This window comes from Elephas maximus, chromosome 23, assembly GCF_024166365.1.
Source record: "Elephas maximus indicus isolate mEleMax1 chromosome 23, mEleMax1 primary haplotype, whole genome shotgun sequence".
NCBI lineage: Eukaryota > Metazoa > Chordata > Mammalia > Proboscidea > Elephantidae > Elephas > Elephas maximus.
In genome coordinates this window covers 2,265,810-2,284,194 of record NC_064841.1, presented here as the reverse complement: position 1 = coordinate 2,284,194, position 18,385 = coordinate 2,265,810, and the positions used below count along the sequence as shown (strand labels likewise).

The following is an 18,385-nucleotide window of genomic DNA, read 5'->3' as shown; positions in this document are numbered from 1 at the left end:
TCACTGGTATTGGATCAGGGTTTGCTGAGGAACAATTTTAGGACACTTAGGAGGAACTGAAACCATGGGACTCACACAGTGCTTGGTCTTCACCACAAACGCTCCTTTCAAACACAGGAAAGCAAACAATATTTACGTATAGGATAAGGATTGCCTGATGTATTGGGTGTCAGGTTACTATTCAAATTCTGATAGGTCACTTGGTACCTCATATGCAAAGAAATAACACAACTTGAGGATATATGTTATTAAATCGGTGGGGTTTACCTTATTGAAAAAGAAAAAAAAAGCTTAACCAGTTGCCAGTGAGCCTATTCCAACTCATGGCAACCCGGTGTATTTCAGAGGAGAGCTGTGCTTTTCTCCCGGGCGTCTCTGGTTGGATTCAAATCTCCAGCGTTCGGTTAGTAGCTGTACCCTTAACCATTTGCTTCACCCAGGGAAAAAATAGCAGTTATTTATGTTATTGCTTACTGGTACAATGTTGGGTAGCAAACCTTTTCTACTAAAAAAATAAAAAAGTGAAAGAGCTTAATTCTGGCATCATATTGATGAAAAGTGCGATTTGACTTCTGAGCTGCTGTGATGGAATTATGTGACGATATGGGTAGATATTGATATTAAGTTCTCTGAGTTTCCTGAAATGTCTTTTTTTGGTTGTTTTTTAGCCACCAGCTGAACAGGCCAAAGCCAGACTACAGCTGGTTCTTGAAGCTGCTGGTGAGTGTTGACAATTAATTTTATTAAATGAAAATACAGTGACAGTTAAATAAACCTCAAGCTGGATGGCATGCTTATAAGGGAGTCAAAGAAAAAAACTCTTATTTTCGTATATCCTCACACATTTCTGAAACCTGGATTTTATGTATGGCTCTATGTTACCTGAAATATTTATTGGTGCAGTGTAATGGTAAAAGGCCATTCTTTGCCTTTTTGCTTACAAAACTGGCTTCAATTTTAAGTTTTAATTTTTATTATTATTTCATGAAAACAAAACGTCCCTGCTCTTCTTTACATGATAGACACTGGGGTAGGAAAAGATGAGTGATTTGCTTTGAATTCCCTTTTCTTGACTGCGGTTACAGCCAGTGCTGCACACACTCGATCCCTTCCTATCTGATTTCCCTCAGGTTATCCCTGCAAGCTGCTTAGTTCTGCCATATTTCAGGACAATTACTGACCATGGCCTTTCTTGCTACAGCAGACTGTTTTATTTCTCAGTGGCATAATAATGCTAAGACTTTGATTTTAGCCATCATACTCAGATTCATGTAGACATTAAATACTTTACCTTTTAAAAAATGTATAAGATCCATGTTATCTTTTCTAAGGATTGGTTTTATTCTGAATCTTAATATGCTCTTCAAAAACGTATGTAATTTATGCAAGTGAGAGGTTGCTAAGAGAAAGCTTGAGGAAGGATTAGAATAATGTCACCGAAATAATACATATTTCTTGCAATTATTTGCTTTTTAAAGACCTGTAAAGAATTCATAATTTCAACTTACTGGGAAATGAGAATTGTATCTTAATATCAGAAGTAACTTCAGACTACCAAATGATAGTAGCTGTGTTAAGAAAATACATATGTGTGTATTGATTCAGGGCTCTTTTAGACGAGCTCCTTGCACACCTACCCAGAGTATGTACAGTGTAAAAATTGAGAACACCATTATGGATGAAATACTGGCTTTGTGAGTCACTTGTAGAAATAACTTGCCATGTAAAGACAAAAATTAATAAACAAATATTTAAATTTTGACCAGGAGTCTCTACACCTCTCCACGTTGCTTTAAAAATTACTTATATCTTATGCATTAATCTTATTTATATCTTTCATTACATAGAAAACATGATTTCTTCAAATTTTGGTTGCTCTACTGGGTTTTTTGTATTTTGACTCACAAATAAATATACTGTAGGATAAAGCTAATTAACACAGTTCTCCATCATTGATGTATTTTACATTCTTATTCAGTGGCATTTTGCTTTTTAAAAATGTCCCCAGTTTGTAATTTCAGTAGTGACAAACTGTTGCTTTAAAAGGAAATATTTGTTATCTAACCACCCAGAAAATATTTTTTCCTGTTAATGTAGTTAATAAGGAATTTTATTTCATGGTGTCATTCTGTTTTCTTGGTCTTTTCGTGTGACTTTGAGGCACGTTATAAAACAGATCTGCCAGTCTGCACCTCGTGTAACTTGCCTATACTGGTCACAGCTGTCACCCCTCATTTTTTTTAATTTAACATTCTAAATTATATTAAGGATAAGGAGCTAGGTTCTGTGGATTGGAGGAGTATTTAAAATACTATGACAATCTTCAAATGAAAAATCTTATATTGACCTAGATAAGCAAGGGACAGACCTTAGCTTAGATCCAGCATGATCCATTTAACCGTCTTCTTTCTTAGTGAACATTTGTGTGTTCTCCAGCTTTTCTCTATGGTCACTAACACTATAGTGAACGTCCTCTTGAGTATTGTTTTGTCCATATTTTAGACTGTTTTTGTGGGATTGATTACTGTAGAAACGTGCTGATGAGGTTAGAGATAATATTTTAGTGGCTTTTCATGCGTTTTCCTAAATTGTTTTATAAAAGCATTGTGCCACTTTTTACTGCCACTGGTTCATTTACTGTTTTTACAGGACTTTGCTTTTTGATGCCAGTTCCATGAATATATTGTTTATAATATGACATAATATATTACACCACTTTGAAAAACTTCCAGTACTGTTTTTAATAAAAACAGTGACTTTGGCGAGGAGAGGCAGACAAATGGGTAGGGAAGGAGCACACTGGTAAAAGCAGAACTTATTGTGAAGGTTCTAGTTTTACATTCTGGTGATGAATTAAAAGTGTTCGTTGTATTATTAAAAATAAGCAAATGAAATAAAGGGAGAGAAGATAAGAAGAGCTTGATTGCTAGTCTGATAAGGCTCGAAGTTAGAGTCTAGTCTAGTCCTAAGGCTAAGGACAGCTTGATGGGAATGTCTGACAGGGTCTTGTCCTAAGGGTGAGGGGTAGCTTGAAAGGAAGGCCTGGCAGTTAGGGTCTAGTCTAGTCCTCAGGGTGAGGGGTAAGTTGACGACAAGGCCTGGCAGTTAGGGTCACTTCTAGTCCTCAGGGTGAGGGGTAAGTTGACGAGAAGGCCTGGCAGTTAGGGTCTAGTCTAGTCCTCAGGGTGAGGGGTAAGTTGATGGCAGGCCTGGCAGCACCCATTCTCCCACATCAGAGCTGACTTGCATCCCCAGGGAAAGCACCCTCAACTTTGGAACTTTAAAAACGGGTCAGGAAAGACTTCAGGCTTATGCTGGACTTTCAGAGCAGTGTTTATTTCAGCCTCGCAGTTCGCAGAACCTGGTTGATGTTGTGTTGTTCTTTCTGGGTGCTGTCAGATAGGCTCTGACTCATAGTGACCCTGTGTGACAAAGCAGAACTGTCCCGTGGGGTTTCCTTGGCTGTAGTCTTTACAGAAGTGTAACTTCAGTTCTTTCTCCCCCGGAGCTGCTGGGTGAGTTTGAACTGCAAACCTTTTGGTTAGCAGCCGAGTGCTTAAAGGTTGTGCCACCAGGCTCCTTAACTGACAGATTGGGGTCATATATAGAAATTTAGTCCTTTGCTGTAGCTGTGAGTCCCGGAAAAAAGTTTTATAAATAACTATTACATTGTCATTTATTATATTAAAACTTCATTATATTAGTGAACTTTAATAATGTTTTTGGATGAGAATTAAAATACATGTAGAACATTTAGCAATGATTACTAGTGGTTTGTTTTTAAAAGGTGTGTATGTACGTGAAATAATATTAAGCACAGTATAACTGTAGGACGTCATGCTTATTGTATCAGACATGAATTTGAAGTCAGAGATTCGATTGCATTCATTATGATTGTATTTTCCTTGCAGTAAATTGTTTACATTTTTGTACTTTGCTATTTCAAGTCTTCAGATTCAGATAGAATCTTTTTTTGTGTATTCATTGCTACTTTACAATTGCAATTGAATTCCATGTCTTTTGTTTAACTTTTAATTCAAAGGCGATACGAAGTTAGGATTATATCGAAGGTTTTTTTTTTTTTTTAATTGCCATAGAACATGGAACGTTGCAAAATTGTATAAACACATGAGAACTGAATCTTCAAGTTGTAGTCTCAGCTAATGATTTATCCTGTGATTTTGAGAAAAAATTCAATTAAAAATCCTTTTGCCATGATTTCTTTTTTATTTTTGGTACTTAAACCACTGTCTTGGTTGTCTAGGTTCAAAACCTTGAAATGTTTGTCTTTGGCTCCTTTATAGTCATTCGCTCACGTAGGCTAAATGATTCTTATTTTGAAATATTTCTTACGTTTATTCCTTTCTTGCCTCCCCCGCTGCCATCCCCTTAGTCTAGACACCAAACGTTATTGCAGTACCTGTTGAAGTCCCCTGTTCCAGTTGTGTCACATATCCAGAGAGAGGGCCATGGGTGGTGGAAGGTTCTGAGCCTGCTTCCACCACTTACTAGTTCTGTGACCTTGAGCACCTTGATGTTCATCACTTAGCCAGAACAGTTGTTTCTCTATCAGTCATGGCACATGTGTGTATTTTCCAGTCCTCTGCCGCTCCTTACTGCCTTCATGCTCCACGTCACACCTCTAAGTTACCTGTTTGAAAGGATTTCGGTTTGGGGACTTCTGCATACCATAACGTCCTGATCTATAAGTGGGGAGGATAATAGCTGCCTCGTAGGGTTATCTTGAGGGCAAATATCATAGCACATGAAAGGCCTAGCCTAGAGCCTGGCCGATGGTAGCTACCAGTTTTTTTCCACATGCTTCTTTTGACACTACTGTTAGATGATTCAAAGAGCCCTGGTGGCACAATAGTTAAGCACTCATCTGCTAACTGGAAGGTCAGCAGTTCGAACCTACCCAGCAGCTCCTGTGAAGACCTAGCAGTCTGCTCCCGTAAAGATTATAGCCTAGAAAACCCTATGGGGCAGTTCTACTCTGTCTTATGGCGTTGCTGTGAGTTGAAAACAGACCGCACAGCACTTAGCAATAAGCTGGGTGACTCTAAGCCATCATTTGGTCACTCTGCCCCCTTGCTCAGAATTAATCGGTAGCTCCCAGTTGCTTACAGCATCAGTTTTACACACCTGTGCTTAAGGTCCAAAGTCTGTGCAGTGTAGCCACAGACTTCTAGCTTTTTCTCCTAGGCCCCTCATTGTACTCCTTTTCATTGTTCTTTGAGTTCCCATCATCTTCTCTACCTGGGAGTCTTTGCTCTTGTTTTTTTCTCTTCTAGCAATGTCTTCCTCCTTCTTCTTCCGCTCTATAAACACTAAATCCTGTGTCATGTCGAATTCCCACTGACTTCACTGGCATTGCAGCACACAGCCTTTCCCTCCTTCTTTGGATTCTTTTAGTCCTGGTCTGTGCACACCATTTGTGCTGATACTGACTCATCCACTGCTGATGTTAACATTTTATTGTTTACTGAGTGTTAGATGTGTCTTCCTAATGAAAGAATATGCTTCTGAAGGGCAGGAGACATACCTAAAATTTCTGCATCTTTCCCAGCAGTTTTAATGACACCTGTAGTGGTACCTGTGGGGCAGTTCTACTCTGTCCTGTAGGGTCACTATGAGTCGCACTCAGCTCGACGACAAGGGTTTTTTTTTTTTTTTTTTTTTCTGGTAGTGGTACCATACCAAGTAAAATGCTGCCATTAATCTTTGGAGAATAAATCATTGTGGAGAAATCCAGATCTCTGACGAGTACACCTTTAGATGCTGGAGTGTTCATTTTACCTAATGTTGGGTAGAGTTTAAAACGAATGTATGGAAAGTTCCCGGGCTTCGAGAGTAAAAGGCGTGTGACAGTAATGTGTTTAAATGTAAGCTGTACGTAGTCCATGACAGAGAAGATGGTAAGTGCGGTTGTCACACAGGAGCAGGAAGGAAGACAGTAGGGATTTCTTTGTCATTGTCACGTTGCCTGTTACCGACCTCTGACTTCCTGCACCATTCCAAGCTTTATCCAAGACTTCCGCAAAAACATGGCATCACCTTGTTCCAAGTATGGTTAGGGTCTGAAGAAGAAAACGGGGGAGAGATTTTCCCAAAGCATAGACATTTTTCCATCATCCGAAGACAACACTTTTCACAGCATGGTTTCAGCATACCATTTTCTCCACAGTCTCCTTAGTATTTTACTTTTAATAGAATTCTTGACACATGAAACCATGAAAATTATCTCTAATGTTGTAACAAGAAATAGTGTGTATAGAGTAAATCAGCTGTATCATAAAATCTCTTTTGTAATAATACATTCATTTCCTGAGTATTTCTACAGCCCTTTGTATTGCTTTATAGTTTTCAAAGCACTTTCATGGTCTTTTATCCTTTGACTCACATCACTGCACGGAGAGCTAATTAACTCCATTTTACAAATATTCTGGAAACTGAAGTGACTTGTCAAAGATCACATAGTTCCTAAGTGGCAGGACTGTCTCAAGTCCAGTGATTTCTGACTCTTGCGCTATTTCTACTTAGAGATCAAGTCCCTGAGCTCTGCCGGCTTGTAGAAAATGTTCCCAAACATATACTTGGTTTTTTTTTTTTAGTTTTTTTTTGTTAGGTCAAGGAAACCTGGGGGTTCAGTGGTTAAAGCACTCAGCTGCTAACTGAAAGGTGGTCGGTTTGAACCCACCAGCTGCTCCACAGAAGAAAGATATGGGAGTCTGCTTGCGTGAAGACCACAGCCTTGGAAACCCTATGGGACAGTTCTACTCTGCCCTATAGGGTCGCTCTGAATCGGAATCGCCGCAACAGCAGGGGCTTTGGTTGGTTTGAGTTTGTTAGATTTAGTTCTGTGATTACCTTACACGAAAATAATTTCTGTCTTCGAAAAAGCCTTTAATTCTGAAATAATTTTTTTTTATTGATAATATAGAAGAATTAAAGATTAAGTCAGGGAAAAAAGTTCTTTTTTCATGTATACCCACTGCCATCTAGTTGATTCCGACTCATAACCACCCTAATATATATGTATGTATATATGTATAAATATATATAGAAAAAGAAAGGGAAAGAGTGTTTATAATAGCTACATTTATGATAACTCTGAAAAACTTAGGGTAATGTTTTATGATCTCCAGTGTTTTTGTCTTATGTAATTCTTAAACCTAACTAGGGACGGACATTTTGACGGCCCTTGCTGAGATAGAAGCTGATTATGTACTGTAAAAACGTAGATTGGTTATACGCGGACGTACGCCATGACCAGATGATAAGCTGTGCTTAGGAATAAAGCACAGCCCTAGCTGTGGGGTCAGCTCCTACTCATGGTGACCCTGTAGGACACAGAACTGCACCATAGGGTTTCCAAGGCTGTAATCTTTACAGGAGCAGACCGCAAAATCTTTCTCCCGCAGAGTGTCTGGTGAGTTCGAACTGCTGACCTTTTCGTTAGCAGCTGAGCGCTTTACCACTGCACCACCAGGGCTCTTTATCCCAGTTCTTCTGCAGTGTGTTGAGATTTTATTCTCTTAGGTACCCATTGAGTACCTGGTAGACAAGTCCTGGCTCCCTGAGTTAAATGGTTAAACACTTGGCTGCTAACCAAAAGGATGGCCGTTTAAATCCACCCAGAGGTGCTCTGGACAAAAGGCCTGCTGGTCCACTTCGGAAGGGTCACAGCCACTGAAAACCCTGTGGAATGCAGTTTTACTCTGAAAAACATGGGGTTGCCTTGAGTTGGAATCTACTCAACGGTGACTAGTTTGGTTTCGATTCAGCCAAATCCTGACCCTCCTCTTCATAGCCAGGTGATCTTGGAAATCCCAGCACTTCTCTGAGGTTCAGTCTAACTCTAAATAGCTGAGATTCTGAGAATTGTAAATGAGATTGCCTTGACAACACCAAATTGTTTCTGGGAGCACAGAAACCCACTCTGGTATTCTGGTTTAAAGCCAACCACTGATCTGTGGCTCAGAGAAATGGGCTAACTTATCATGAGTGAGGCTTTCATATTAGGGGAATATTAAAAAATAGAGCACGTGGTTGAAAAGTTAATGTATGTTCCGTATAAATAAATTGTTTTCAAACTTCATTTCACCCATGTGGGCTTCCGCTTGACTGTGTGTTGGTAGCCTAGATTCATAACCAGCTCCTCTGACAGGTTTTGTGACCCTGGGCAGATCATGTCCCCTTTTCTGTCCCTTAGTTTCCTCCTCTGTAAAATGGAGACACTAATGGTACCTAACTAATGGGATTGTTGTTACAGGGTTTAGATGAATTGGCATTCATAAAGCACTTAGCACAGTACCTGGTACATGGTGGGTGTTCAGTAAATGTTAGCCATTCCTATGAGAGGTGATACAGTACTGTGGTTTCCTGGGCTCTGCCATTTACTGATGAAACCGTGGAAAAGTTCTTAAAGCCTGCTGACCCTCAGTCTTTTCATTTATGAAATGGAAACAGTAATGGTATACACTTCATACAGCTGTCATGAGATCCAAAGAAATTATTATAATAAAGTGTGTAGAACAGCACCTGGCACATAGCCTGAGTGTTCTAGAAATGTGAGCAAGTACGAGTAGTTTTTATTAGATCTCCAGAGTTGGTGGAGCCACACACCCTGTTCACGCCAGCATGTGTATGCGCTGAGAAAGTTATCAAGAATTAAGCATGGTGCTTTCCAAAAGGGACAGATGAATAAAACCAGAGATTATTTAATTGACTCAGGAATTGGTTAAAGCTTTTTTCCCCATTAAGCGTATTTTATGCAAACTTAAGAAATTCTACATAAAATTGAGTATCTTTAACGCAAAATCAAATTGATAATGTTAATTTGACTTCCAGTTTCTAGTTATGAATGTGGTTTTTGGCTTTGTGTTAAAATCCAAACAAATATAATTAGTGCTTCCTAAAGAGAATTAAGTAAATAATTGCTTTTTATAAGTATGTTATTTGTTATAGCGTGTAACACATTTATATTTGAATGGCAGTTACTTTCTCCTGATAATATTTAGTAGGAAGAAAGCTGTCAGCGAGAGTCTAACAGTATCACAGCAACTGGCCATCTTTGAGCAGATGTTAAACAGACAGTAGCTGAATGTTAATTTCGAGAGGGTGGTGTGTTTAAGCCCAACTGAAGTATGTTGCATGTGGGCTTTCTAGACTCGAGCATAATGCTGGACCTCTGGGGAGACTTTTAAAGCTAAACCTCTTTCTTTTGGGTCCTCTATATGGACTCTCTCAAGTCAGTGAAAAGCAGATCATCCCTAGGCCAAAGCCCTTCAGCTTTTGTTATTGGGCTCTGTAGACCTGTAATTAGGCCTCCTGGCAGGCCTCGCGGCCAGTTAATGGTCATATGGAGTTTCAGTGAGGCAGACTGGCTTTGTGTAAATCCTGGGTAGGAATACGTTTATGGGTCACTTCCTACCAGGACCAAGCTTTGTCCTTATGCCCTGCGGGCTGACAGGGAGCAGGTTCCCTTGACCATGGACTGTTCAGTTTGCAACTCCAAATCTACTCGACTAATCCCCAGTGTAAACAGGGGATTTAGGGGGACTTCTGTCACTTACAGTTGCCAATTCACTTGGGTGTCTGTGAATTTATTTTCCCCGACTTCGTTGTTCAAAGACTGACGAGTGTGTGAGGTTTGAGTGCTTGTTTGTTTATCAGAGGTGCAGTTTATTTCCAGTGGTTTTAGAATTACTGTAAATAATTTAGTGCAGAATTGCGTAATGAGTTTTTGGGGGATTAAACACTTTAATATTTCTTAATTTAAGCCATTAGAGATTTTGGGAAAAAAACCCAACCTTTTTCTTATAAGAGAAATTATAGGTCTTTTTTTTTTTTTTTAATAAGAGTACAGTGACATTATGTAAACAAATTTACTGACAAGTAATTCATGTAGATTTCAGATGTTAAGTCAATGAGATAATTTAGATTTCTTCTAGACTATGTGTTTTATGTTAAGTAAAAATTTCGTTTTAGTGTAACTAAGAGTTTTTGAAAGGAATAGCAGATCAGTATATAAAATGCGTAATCAAATGTGATTTATGAAGTAGTTGAAGTAATGAGTTCCATTTATTGAGCATTTACTATGTTTTTTAAGTACTTTACATATATTCCATATTTAAATATTTTTTAATAAATGGTTCTTGTTTTCTAACCAAGCAAAATACTTGAATTTTAAGAAAGTCATTTTTAATGTTTGCTTTGTTTTTCTGTTATATTTAGTGCTTTTCTTCTTTTTCGTTTTCTCTTTGTTGCTTGGACTATATTAGGACTCGATTCTAAAATGCTAAGTCCTGAGTTTGCTCTACAAAGGACTCTGTTACCTGTCCTCCTACAAGCCAGTTTTTCTTTTAGGGGTGAGTCCAATGGTGGGTACTTTCCCAGGTCTCGTCTAGTAAATCATCGCTCAGTATTTTGCATTTTGTGGTGTAAAATGGTTGGTGACAGATGTGGCTGAAAAGACCACATACGTAGACTGTATGATTTTAGTCTGGTGGAACTAATAGGATCACTCATTACATTTTAGACCCTGGGGTTTCTTTTTTCTTTCATTAAAAAAAAAAAAAAAAGAACTGTTTAAATAGAGTGGCTCGTTTGGTGTGTGAGTATAGCATATTTCCCTAAATTTACAAAGAGTTGATGGAAACAAATAATTCTTTTCCCTACCAAAAAATCCGTTTATTATTGTTTATTTAGTGTTGTTATTTTTTAGATGTCACGTCATCCTGAAAATGTTAAATTTTTGTTCTATTTTTGTATAGAATTTCTTTGAATATTTTTTAGGAGAAGTAGAAAACATATTCCTTAGAAAATCCAAGACCTGTGACTTTAATTGAGTTATATATTAATTAAAAAACAAGTTTTACAAAAGTTCAAATAATTAATGGCAACAGCAACAAACAAAAATTATGCCGCAGCAGTTTTTGGTGTTCACTCACAGCTGGAGGATCATAGCATAGCCTGGCTTTTTTTTGTTTTTCAGTGACCAGGGTGTATTTATTAAAATAGAAATATATGTGCAGTATATTTTGGAATTTGAAAAAGAGACTCTTAAAACAGTATGAAAATTCTGACCCTAGTTTAGATTTTACTAAAAGTTACTGTTTACATTGGAAAATGTCCAGGTGATGTACATCAAATGTTAATAGTGGTCATTGTCTCTGGGAGGTAGGATTTAAAAAAAATATTTCCTCTCAGTCTGTGGTTTGTCTTGTCATTCTCTTAACAGGGTCTTTGGCAGAGCAAGTTTTAATTTTGTGGAAGTCCAATTTATATCAAGTTTTAATGTTTATATTCTAGCAATTATTAGTTTGAATACATGGTGGGAGCTCCCATTCACAATATCTATAAAAAAAAAAAGTTTTTTTGTTTTTGGCTTGTCTTTGTTTTCTCATTGTTTTATATTTATGAAGACAACTTGAAGTGGTCTGGAAAAGGCTTGATTTAAATATGATAAAATTCCCCAGTATTTTGTATAAGATTCAGTGGGTTTTGACAAATGTATGCAGTCATGTAACTACCACCAAAATCGTGGTGAAGAACATTCTCATTACTCTAGAAGATTCCCTCGTAGCCCTTTGAAGTCAGCCCTCCCCCCCAGATCTTAGCAACTGCTAATCTGCTTTACGTCACGCTAGTTCTGCTATTTTTAGAATGCCGTGTAAATGGAATCATACAGTACGTAGTCTTTTGTGGCCTCTGTAGCCTTTCACTTGTCATAGTACGCATTTCAGATTTGCCGCGTAGTTACGAGTGTCATTCTTTTTATTGGTGAGTAGTAGTCCACTGTGTTGCTGTACCAGCGTATTTATCCGTTCACCACCTGGTAGACAGATGGGTTATGTCCAGCTTATGGCTTTTATGAGTAAAACTTTTATGAACATTTGAGTACAAGCCTGTGTGTGAACATACATTTTCATTTCTATTGGGTAAATACTTAGGAATGGGATTGCTTTACTGTATAGTAAGCGTAGCTTTAACTTGGTAAGAAACTGCCAGACTGTTTGCCAAAGTGGGCGAACCTTTGTGCACTTCTGTTGCTCCATACCCTTGACATCACTGGGTGGCGTTGGTTTTTTGTCTTTAATTTTAACCATTTTATTGGGTGCGTATGCAAATAACACACACCTTCTACATTTGTTTGCCAGCTGCACCCACCCCAGGAGGTATTTTCATGAATATACTATGCTAGTTTTTTCTTTTTTTTAACAGCAAAATGTGGAAGAGGATTGGCATGGCGGTGCTTGTGAGGGCGCCTCACGGATTAGGGCATGGTCAGGAAACAGTGCAGAGGGCGCATGTTATTTTTGTAAAAATACAACATTGTATCTTGGATGGTTGCTTGCAGGCCTTTTTTTTTTTTTTTTAATAGTTTTTATTGAGCTTTAAGTGAACATTTACAAATCAAGTCAGTCTGTCACATATAAGCTTATATACACCTTACTCCATACTCCCACTTACTCTCCCCCTAATGAGTCAGCCCTTCCAGTCTCTCCTTTCGTGACAATTTTGCCAGTTTCTAACCCTCTCTACCCTCCTATCTCCCCTCCGGACAGGAGATGCCAACACAGTCTTAAGTGTCCACCTGATACAAGTAGCTCACTCTTCATCAGCATCTCTCTCCTACCCATTGTCCAGTCCCTTCCATGTCTGATGAGTTGTCTTCGGGAATGGTTCCTATCCTGGGCCAACAGAAGGTTTGGGGACCATGACCGCCGGGATTCCTCTAGTCTCAGTCAGACCATTAAGTCTGGTCTTTTTATGAGAATTTGGGGTCTGCATCCCACTGATCTCCTGCTCCCTCAGGGGTTCTCTGTTGTGCTCCCTGTCAGGGCAGTCATCGGTTGTGGCCGGCCACCATCTAGTTCTTCTGGTCTCAGGATGATGTAAGTCTCTGGTTCATGTGGCCCTTTCTGTCTTTTGGGCTCATAGTTATCGTGTGACCTTGGTGTTCTTCATTCTCCTTTGATCCAGGTGGGTTGAGACCAATTGATGCATCTTAGATGGCCACTTGTTAGCATTTAAGACCCCAGATGCCACATTTCAAAGTGGGATGCAGAATGTTTTCATAATAGAATTATTTTGCCAATTGACTTAGAAGTCCCCTTAAACCATAGTCCCCAACCCCCCGCCCTTGCTCTGCTGACCTTTGAAGCATTCAGTTTATCCCAGAAACTTCTTTGCTTTTGGTGCTTGCAAGCTTTTAGGACCCCAGGCACTACTCACCGGACTAAGGTGTAGAACAGAAACTTTAAAAACAATATTAGGCCAATTAACTGAGAGTCCCAGGAAGCCATGACCCTAATCCTTCGAACTAAGAGAACTAATCCTACGAGGTATTTGTACCTAAGTAGTATCAGCAACTGCAACCTTTTTGGTTGCTGTTGTTGTTGCAGTATTATATAACACGGCAGTTGCTGTTTCTCCCCTTTTCTGGTGTACAGCTTAGTGATATCACTTAGATCAGTCAAGTTGTGTAACCACCACCCTTAATGGTTGCCAGTTTTCCCATCACCACAGATATAATCTCACTACTTCCAGGAGAAAGATTCCCTGTCTCTCCCCTCTCCCACCCCAAGCAATTATTAATAACCATTGGTCTCCATATATTTGCCTGTTCTTGTCATTTTATATAAGTGAGATCATACCGTATCTGTCCTTTTGTGAGATTCATCCATGTTGTAGCATCTGTCTGGACTTGTTTCTTTTTTTGGCGAATAGTATTCCGTTGTATCAGTGTACCACATTTTGTTTATTCATTTGTGTGTTGATGGGCACTTAGGTTGTTTCTTTTGCTTACTGTTTTGAATAATGCTGCAGCGAACATGGATGTGTATACGTCTGCTCATGTCGCTACTGTTAGGCCCCTAGGGTGTAGACCTAGGAGTGAAATTATTGGGTCATGTGGTAGTTCTCTTTTTATTTTTTTTGGTTCTATTTTACATGCCCACAAGTAGTGCATAAGGGTTCTGATTTCCCCACATCCTCACCAACATGTGTTATTTTCTGATTGTTGCTGTTCTACTAGGGGTGAGGTGGTAGTTCATTGTAGTTTTGATTTGCATTGCTAATGGCTAATGACAATGAGCATCTTTTCATGTGTTCGTTGGCTGCTTGATAACCTCTTGGGTGAAGTGTCTGTTCATGTCCTTTGCCCGTTTTTGATTGGGTTGCCTTTTTGTTATTGAGTTTTAGTAGTTTTAAATATATTTTGGATATTAGACCATTGTTAGATAAACTTTTCCCAAAGATTTTTTCCCAATCTGTAGGTTGTCTTTTCACTCTTTTGATAAAGTCTTTTTGATGAACCTAAGTATTTAATTTTTACAAGGTCCCAGTTGCCTATTTTGTCTTCTACTGCTTGCACATTTGTTGTTGTATTTGTTAATCTGCCATTTAAAAAAAAAAAAAAAACTAAGTCCCATAGCTTTGCTCCTGTATGTTCTTCAAAGAACTTTATGGTTTTAGACTTGACATGTAGGTCCTTGATCCATTCTGAACTGGTTTTTGTGTATGGGGTGAAGCGTGGATCTTGCTTCATTTTTCTGCATGTGGAAAACCATTTTTCTCAGCACCATTTGTTGAACAGACTGTTCTTAGTACCCTTGTTAAAAATCATTCAGCTGTAGATGTATGGACTTATTTCTGGGCTCTCAGTTCTGTTCCATTGATTTATGAGTCTATCATTAAACCAGTACCACCAAAAAACCAAACCAAACCCAGCGCCATCGAGTCAATTCTGACTCATAGCGACCCTATAGGACAGAGTAGAACTGCCGCAAAGAGTTTCCAGGGAGCACCTGGTAGATTCGAACTGCTGACCCTTTGGTTAGCAGCCCTAGCTCTTAACCACTACGCCACCAGGGTTTCCAAACCAGTACCAGGCTGTTTCAATTACAGTAGCTGTGTACTGTGCTTTGAAATCGGGAATTGTGAGGCTTCCTACTTTGTTGTTTTTCTTCAAAATTGCTTTGGCAATTCAGTGCCTCTTGCCTTTCCATATAAAGTTGAGGATTAGTTTCTCCATTTCTGTGAAAAATGCTGTTGGAATTTTGACCAGGATTGTGTTCAATTTGTGGATTGTTTGGGGTAGTGTTGACATTTTCACAATCATAAGTCTTCCAGTCCAAGAGCATAGAATGTCTTTCAGTTATTTAGATCTGTTTTAGTCTCTTGTAACAATGCTTCATAGTTTTTGTGTAAGTCCTTTACATTCCTGCTTAGGTTTATTCCTAAGTATTTCATTCTTTTTGATGCAATTGTAAATGTAATTTTTTTTTTTAATTTCCTTTTTGGATTTCTCCTTGTTGGTGTATAGAAACACAACTGATTTTTGTGTCTTGATCTTGTATCCTGCAACTTTGCTGAATTCTTTTTTTTGGTTCTAGAAGCATTCTTGTGGATTCTTTGGGATTTTTAATATATAGGATCTTGTTGTCTACAAATAGAGAGAGTTTTACTTCTTCCTTTCCAATTTGTATGCCTTTCATTTCTTTTTCTTGCCTTACTGCTCTGGCTAGGACTTCAGTATGATATTGAATAGAAGTGGTGATAGGAGGCAATGCTTGTCTTGTTCCTGTTCTCAAGGAGAAGGCTCTCAGTCTTCCTCCATTGATTATAATGTTGGTTGTCGGTTTTTCACATATGCCCTTAATCATGCTGAGGGACTTTCTTCCTATTGCTGCCGTGCTGAGAGTTTTTATCAGGAAAAGGTGTTGGATTTTATCAAATGCCTTCTCTGTGTCTAGTGAGATAATCAAGTGGTTCTTTCCTTTTATTCTATTAATATGGTATATTAAATTGATTAATTTTCTAGTGTTGAACCATCCTTGCATTCCTGGGATAAATCCCACCTGGCCATGGTGTATAACTCTTAATATGTTGTTGAATTCTTTTTGCTAGTATTTTGTTGTGAATTTTTGCATGTATATTCATGAGGCATATAGTCTGTAGTTTAATTGTGATATCTTTGTCTGGCTTTGGTATCAGGGTAATGCTGGCTTCATAAAATAGGTTAGAGGATATATCTTCCTCCTCTATAATTTGTAGGACCTTGTATAGGATTGGTGTCAATTTTCCTCTGAATGTTTGGTAAAACTCCCCAGTGATACCATCTGGTCTAGAATTTTTGTTGTTGTTGGAAAGTTTTTGATTACCGATTCAATCTCTTTTCTTGTTACGGGCCTGTTGAGATTTTCTACCTCCTTTTATGTTAATTTAGGTAGGTTATATGTTTGTCCATTTCATCTAAGTTTTCAAATTTTTTGGATTTCTGTACACCAACAAGGAGAAATCTGAAAAGGAAATCAAGGGCTGAGGGCTGGAGACCATGGTCTCGGGGAACATCTAGCTCAATTGGCATAACATAGTTTATAAAGAAAATGCTCTACATTCTACTTTGGCAAGTAGTGTCTGGGGTCTTAAAAGCTTGTGAGCGGCCACGTAAGATACTCCACTGGTCCCACCCCATCTGGAGCAAGGGAGAATGAAGAAAACTAAAGACGCGACAAAAAGATTAGTCCAAAGGACTAATGGACCACAACTACCATGGCCTCCACCAGACTGAGTCCAGCACAACTAGATGGTGCCTGGCTGCCACCACCAGTTGCTCTGGCAGGGATCACAATAGAGGGCCCCAGACAGAGCCGGAGAAAAATGTAGAACAAAATTCTAACTCACAAAAAAAGACCAGACTTACTGGTCTGACAGAGACTGGAGAAACCCCAAGAGCATGGCCCCCAGACACCCTTTTAACTCAGTAATGAAGTCACTCCTGAGGTTCACCCTTCATCCAAAGATTACACAGGCCCATGCAACAAAACGAGACTAAATGGGCAACCAGCCCAGGGGCAAGGACGAGAAAGCAGGAGGGGACAAGAAAGCTGGTAATAGGGAACCCAAAGTCAAGAAGGGGAGAGTGTTGACGCATTGCGGGGTTGGCAGCCAATGTCACAGAAAAAAAGTGTGTATTGTTTAATGAGAAATTAGTTTGTAAACCTTCATCTAAAGCACAGTAAAAAGAAAGCATTTCTTTTTACAATCACATCTAAAAGAATAAGATGCTGTTGTTGTTGTTAGGTGCCGTCGAGTTGGTTCCGACTCATAGTGACCCTATGCCCAATAGAACGAAACGCTGCCCGGTCCTGCGCCATCCTTACAATCATTGTTATGCTTGAGCTCATGGTTGCAGCCACTGTCAATCCACCTCGTTGAGGGTCTTCCTCTTTTCCGCTGACCCTGTACTCTGCCAAGCATGATGTCCTTCTCCAGGGACTGATCCCTCCTGACAACATGTCCAACGTATGTAAGACGCGGTCTCGCCATCCTTGCTTCTAAGAAGCATGCTGGTTGTACTTCTAAGACAGATTTGTTCATTCTTTTGGCAGTCCATGGTATATTCAGTATTCTTCGCCAACACCATGATTCAAAGGTGTCAACTCTTCTTTGGTCTTCCTTATTCATTGTCCGGCTTTCACATGCATATGATGCGATTGAAAATACCATGGCTTGGGTCAGGAGCACCTTAGTCTTCAGGGTGACATCTTTGTTCTTCAACACTTTGGAGAGGTCCTTTGCAGCAGATTTGCCCAATGCAACGCACCTTTTCATTTCTTGACTGCTGCTTCCATGGCTGTTGATTGTGGATCCAAGTAAAATGAAATCCTTGACAACTTCAGTCTTTTCTCCATTTATCATGATGTTGCTCATTGGTCCAGTTGTGAGGATTTTTGTTTTCTTTATGTTGAGGTGCAATCCATACTGAAGGCTGTGGCCTATGATCTTCATTAGTAAGTGCTTCAAGTCTTCTTCACTTTCAGCAAGCAAGGTTGTGTCATCTGCATTACGCAGGTTGTTAATGAGTCTTCCTCCAATCCTGATGCCCCGTTCTTCTTCATATAGTCCAGCTTCTTGTATTCTTTGTTCAGCATACAGATTAAATAGGTATGGTGAAAGAATATAACCCTGATGCACACCTTTCCTGACATTAAACCAATCAGTATCCCCTTGTTCTGTATGAACAACTGCCTCTTGATCTATGTAAAGGTTCCTCATGAGCACAATTAAGTGTTCTGGAATTCCCTCACTCGTCTCTGCCGAGAAATATGGAAGACAGCTTCCTGGCCAACTGACTGGAAGAGATCCATATTTATGCCTATTCCCAAGAAAGTGAACCAACCGAATGTGGAAATTATAGAACAATATCATTAATATCACACGCAAGCAAAATTTTGCTGAAGATCATTCAAAATGACTGCAGCAGTATATCGACAGGGAACTGCCAGAAATTCAGGCCAGTTTCAGAAGAGGACGTGGAACCAGGGATATCATTGCTGATGTCAGAAGGATGTTTACCTGTGTTTTATTGACT

At 39.2% G+C, this 18,385-nt stretch overlaps 1 protein-coding gene across 1 annotated transcript in view; it reads left to right on the top strand.

Annotated features, from left to right (window-relative positions):
• RSRC1 (arginine and serine rich coiled-coil 1) overlaps window positions 1–18,385 on the top strand; it is a 382,940-nt gene that overhangs the window by 217,183 nt on the left and 147,372 nt on the right. The window contains exon 6 of the mRNA XM_049867089.1: window positions 669–720. Coding sequence (XP_049723046.1) covers window positions 669–720 — 52 coding nt within the window. The remainder of the gene's footprint in view (window positions 1–668; window positions 721–18,385) is intronic.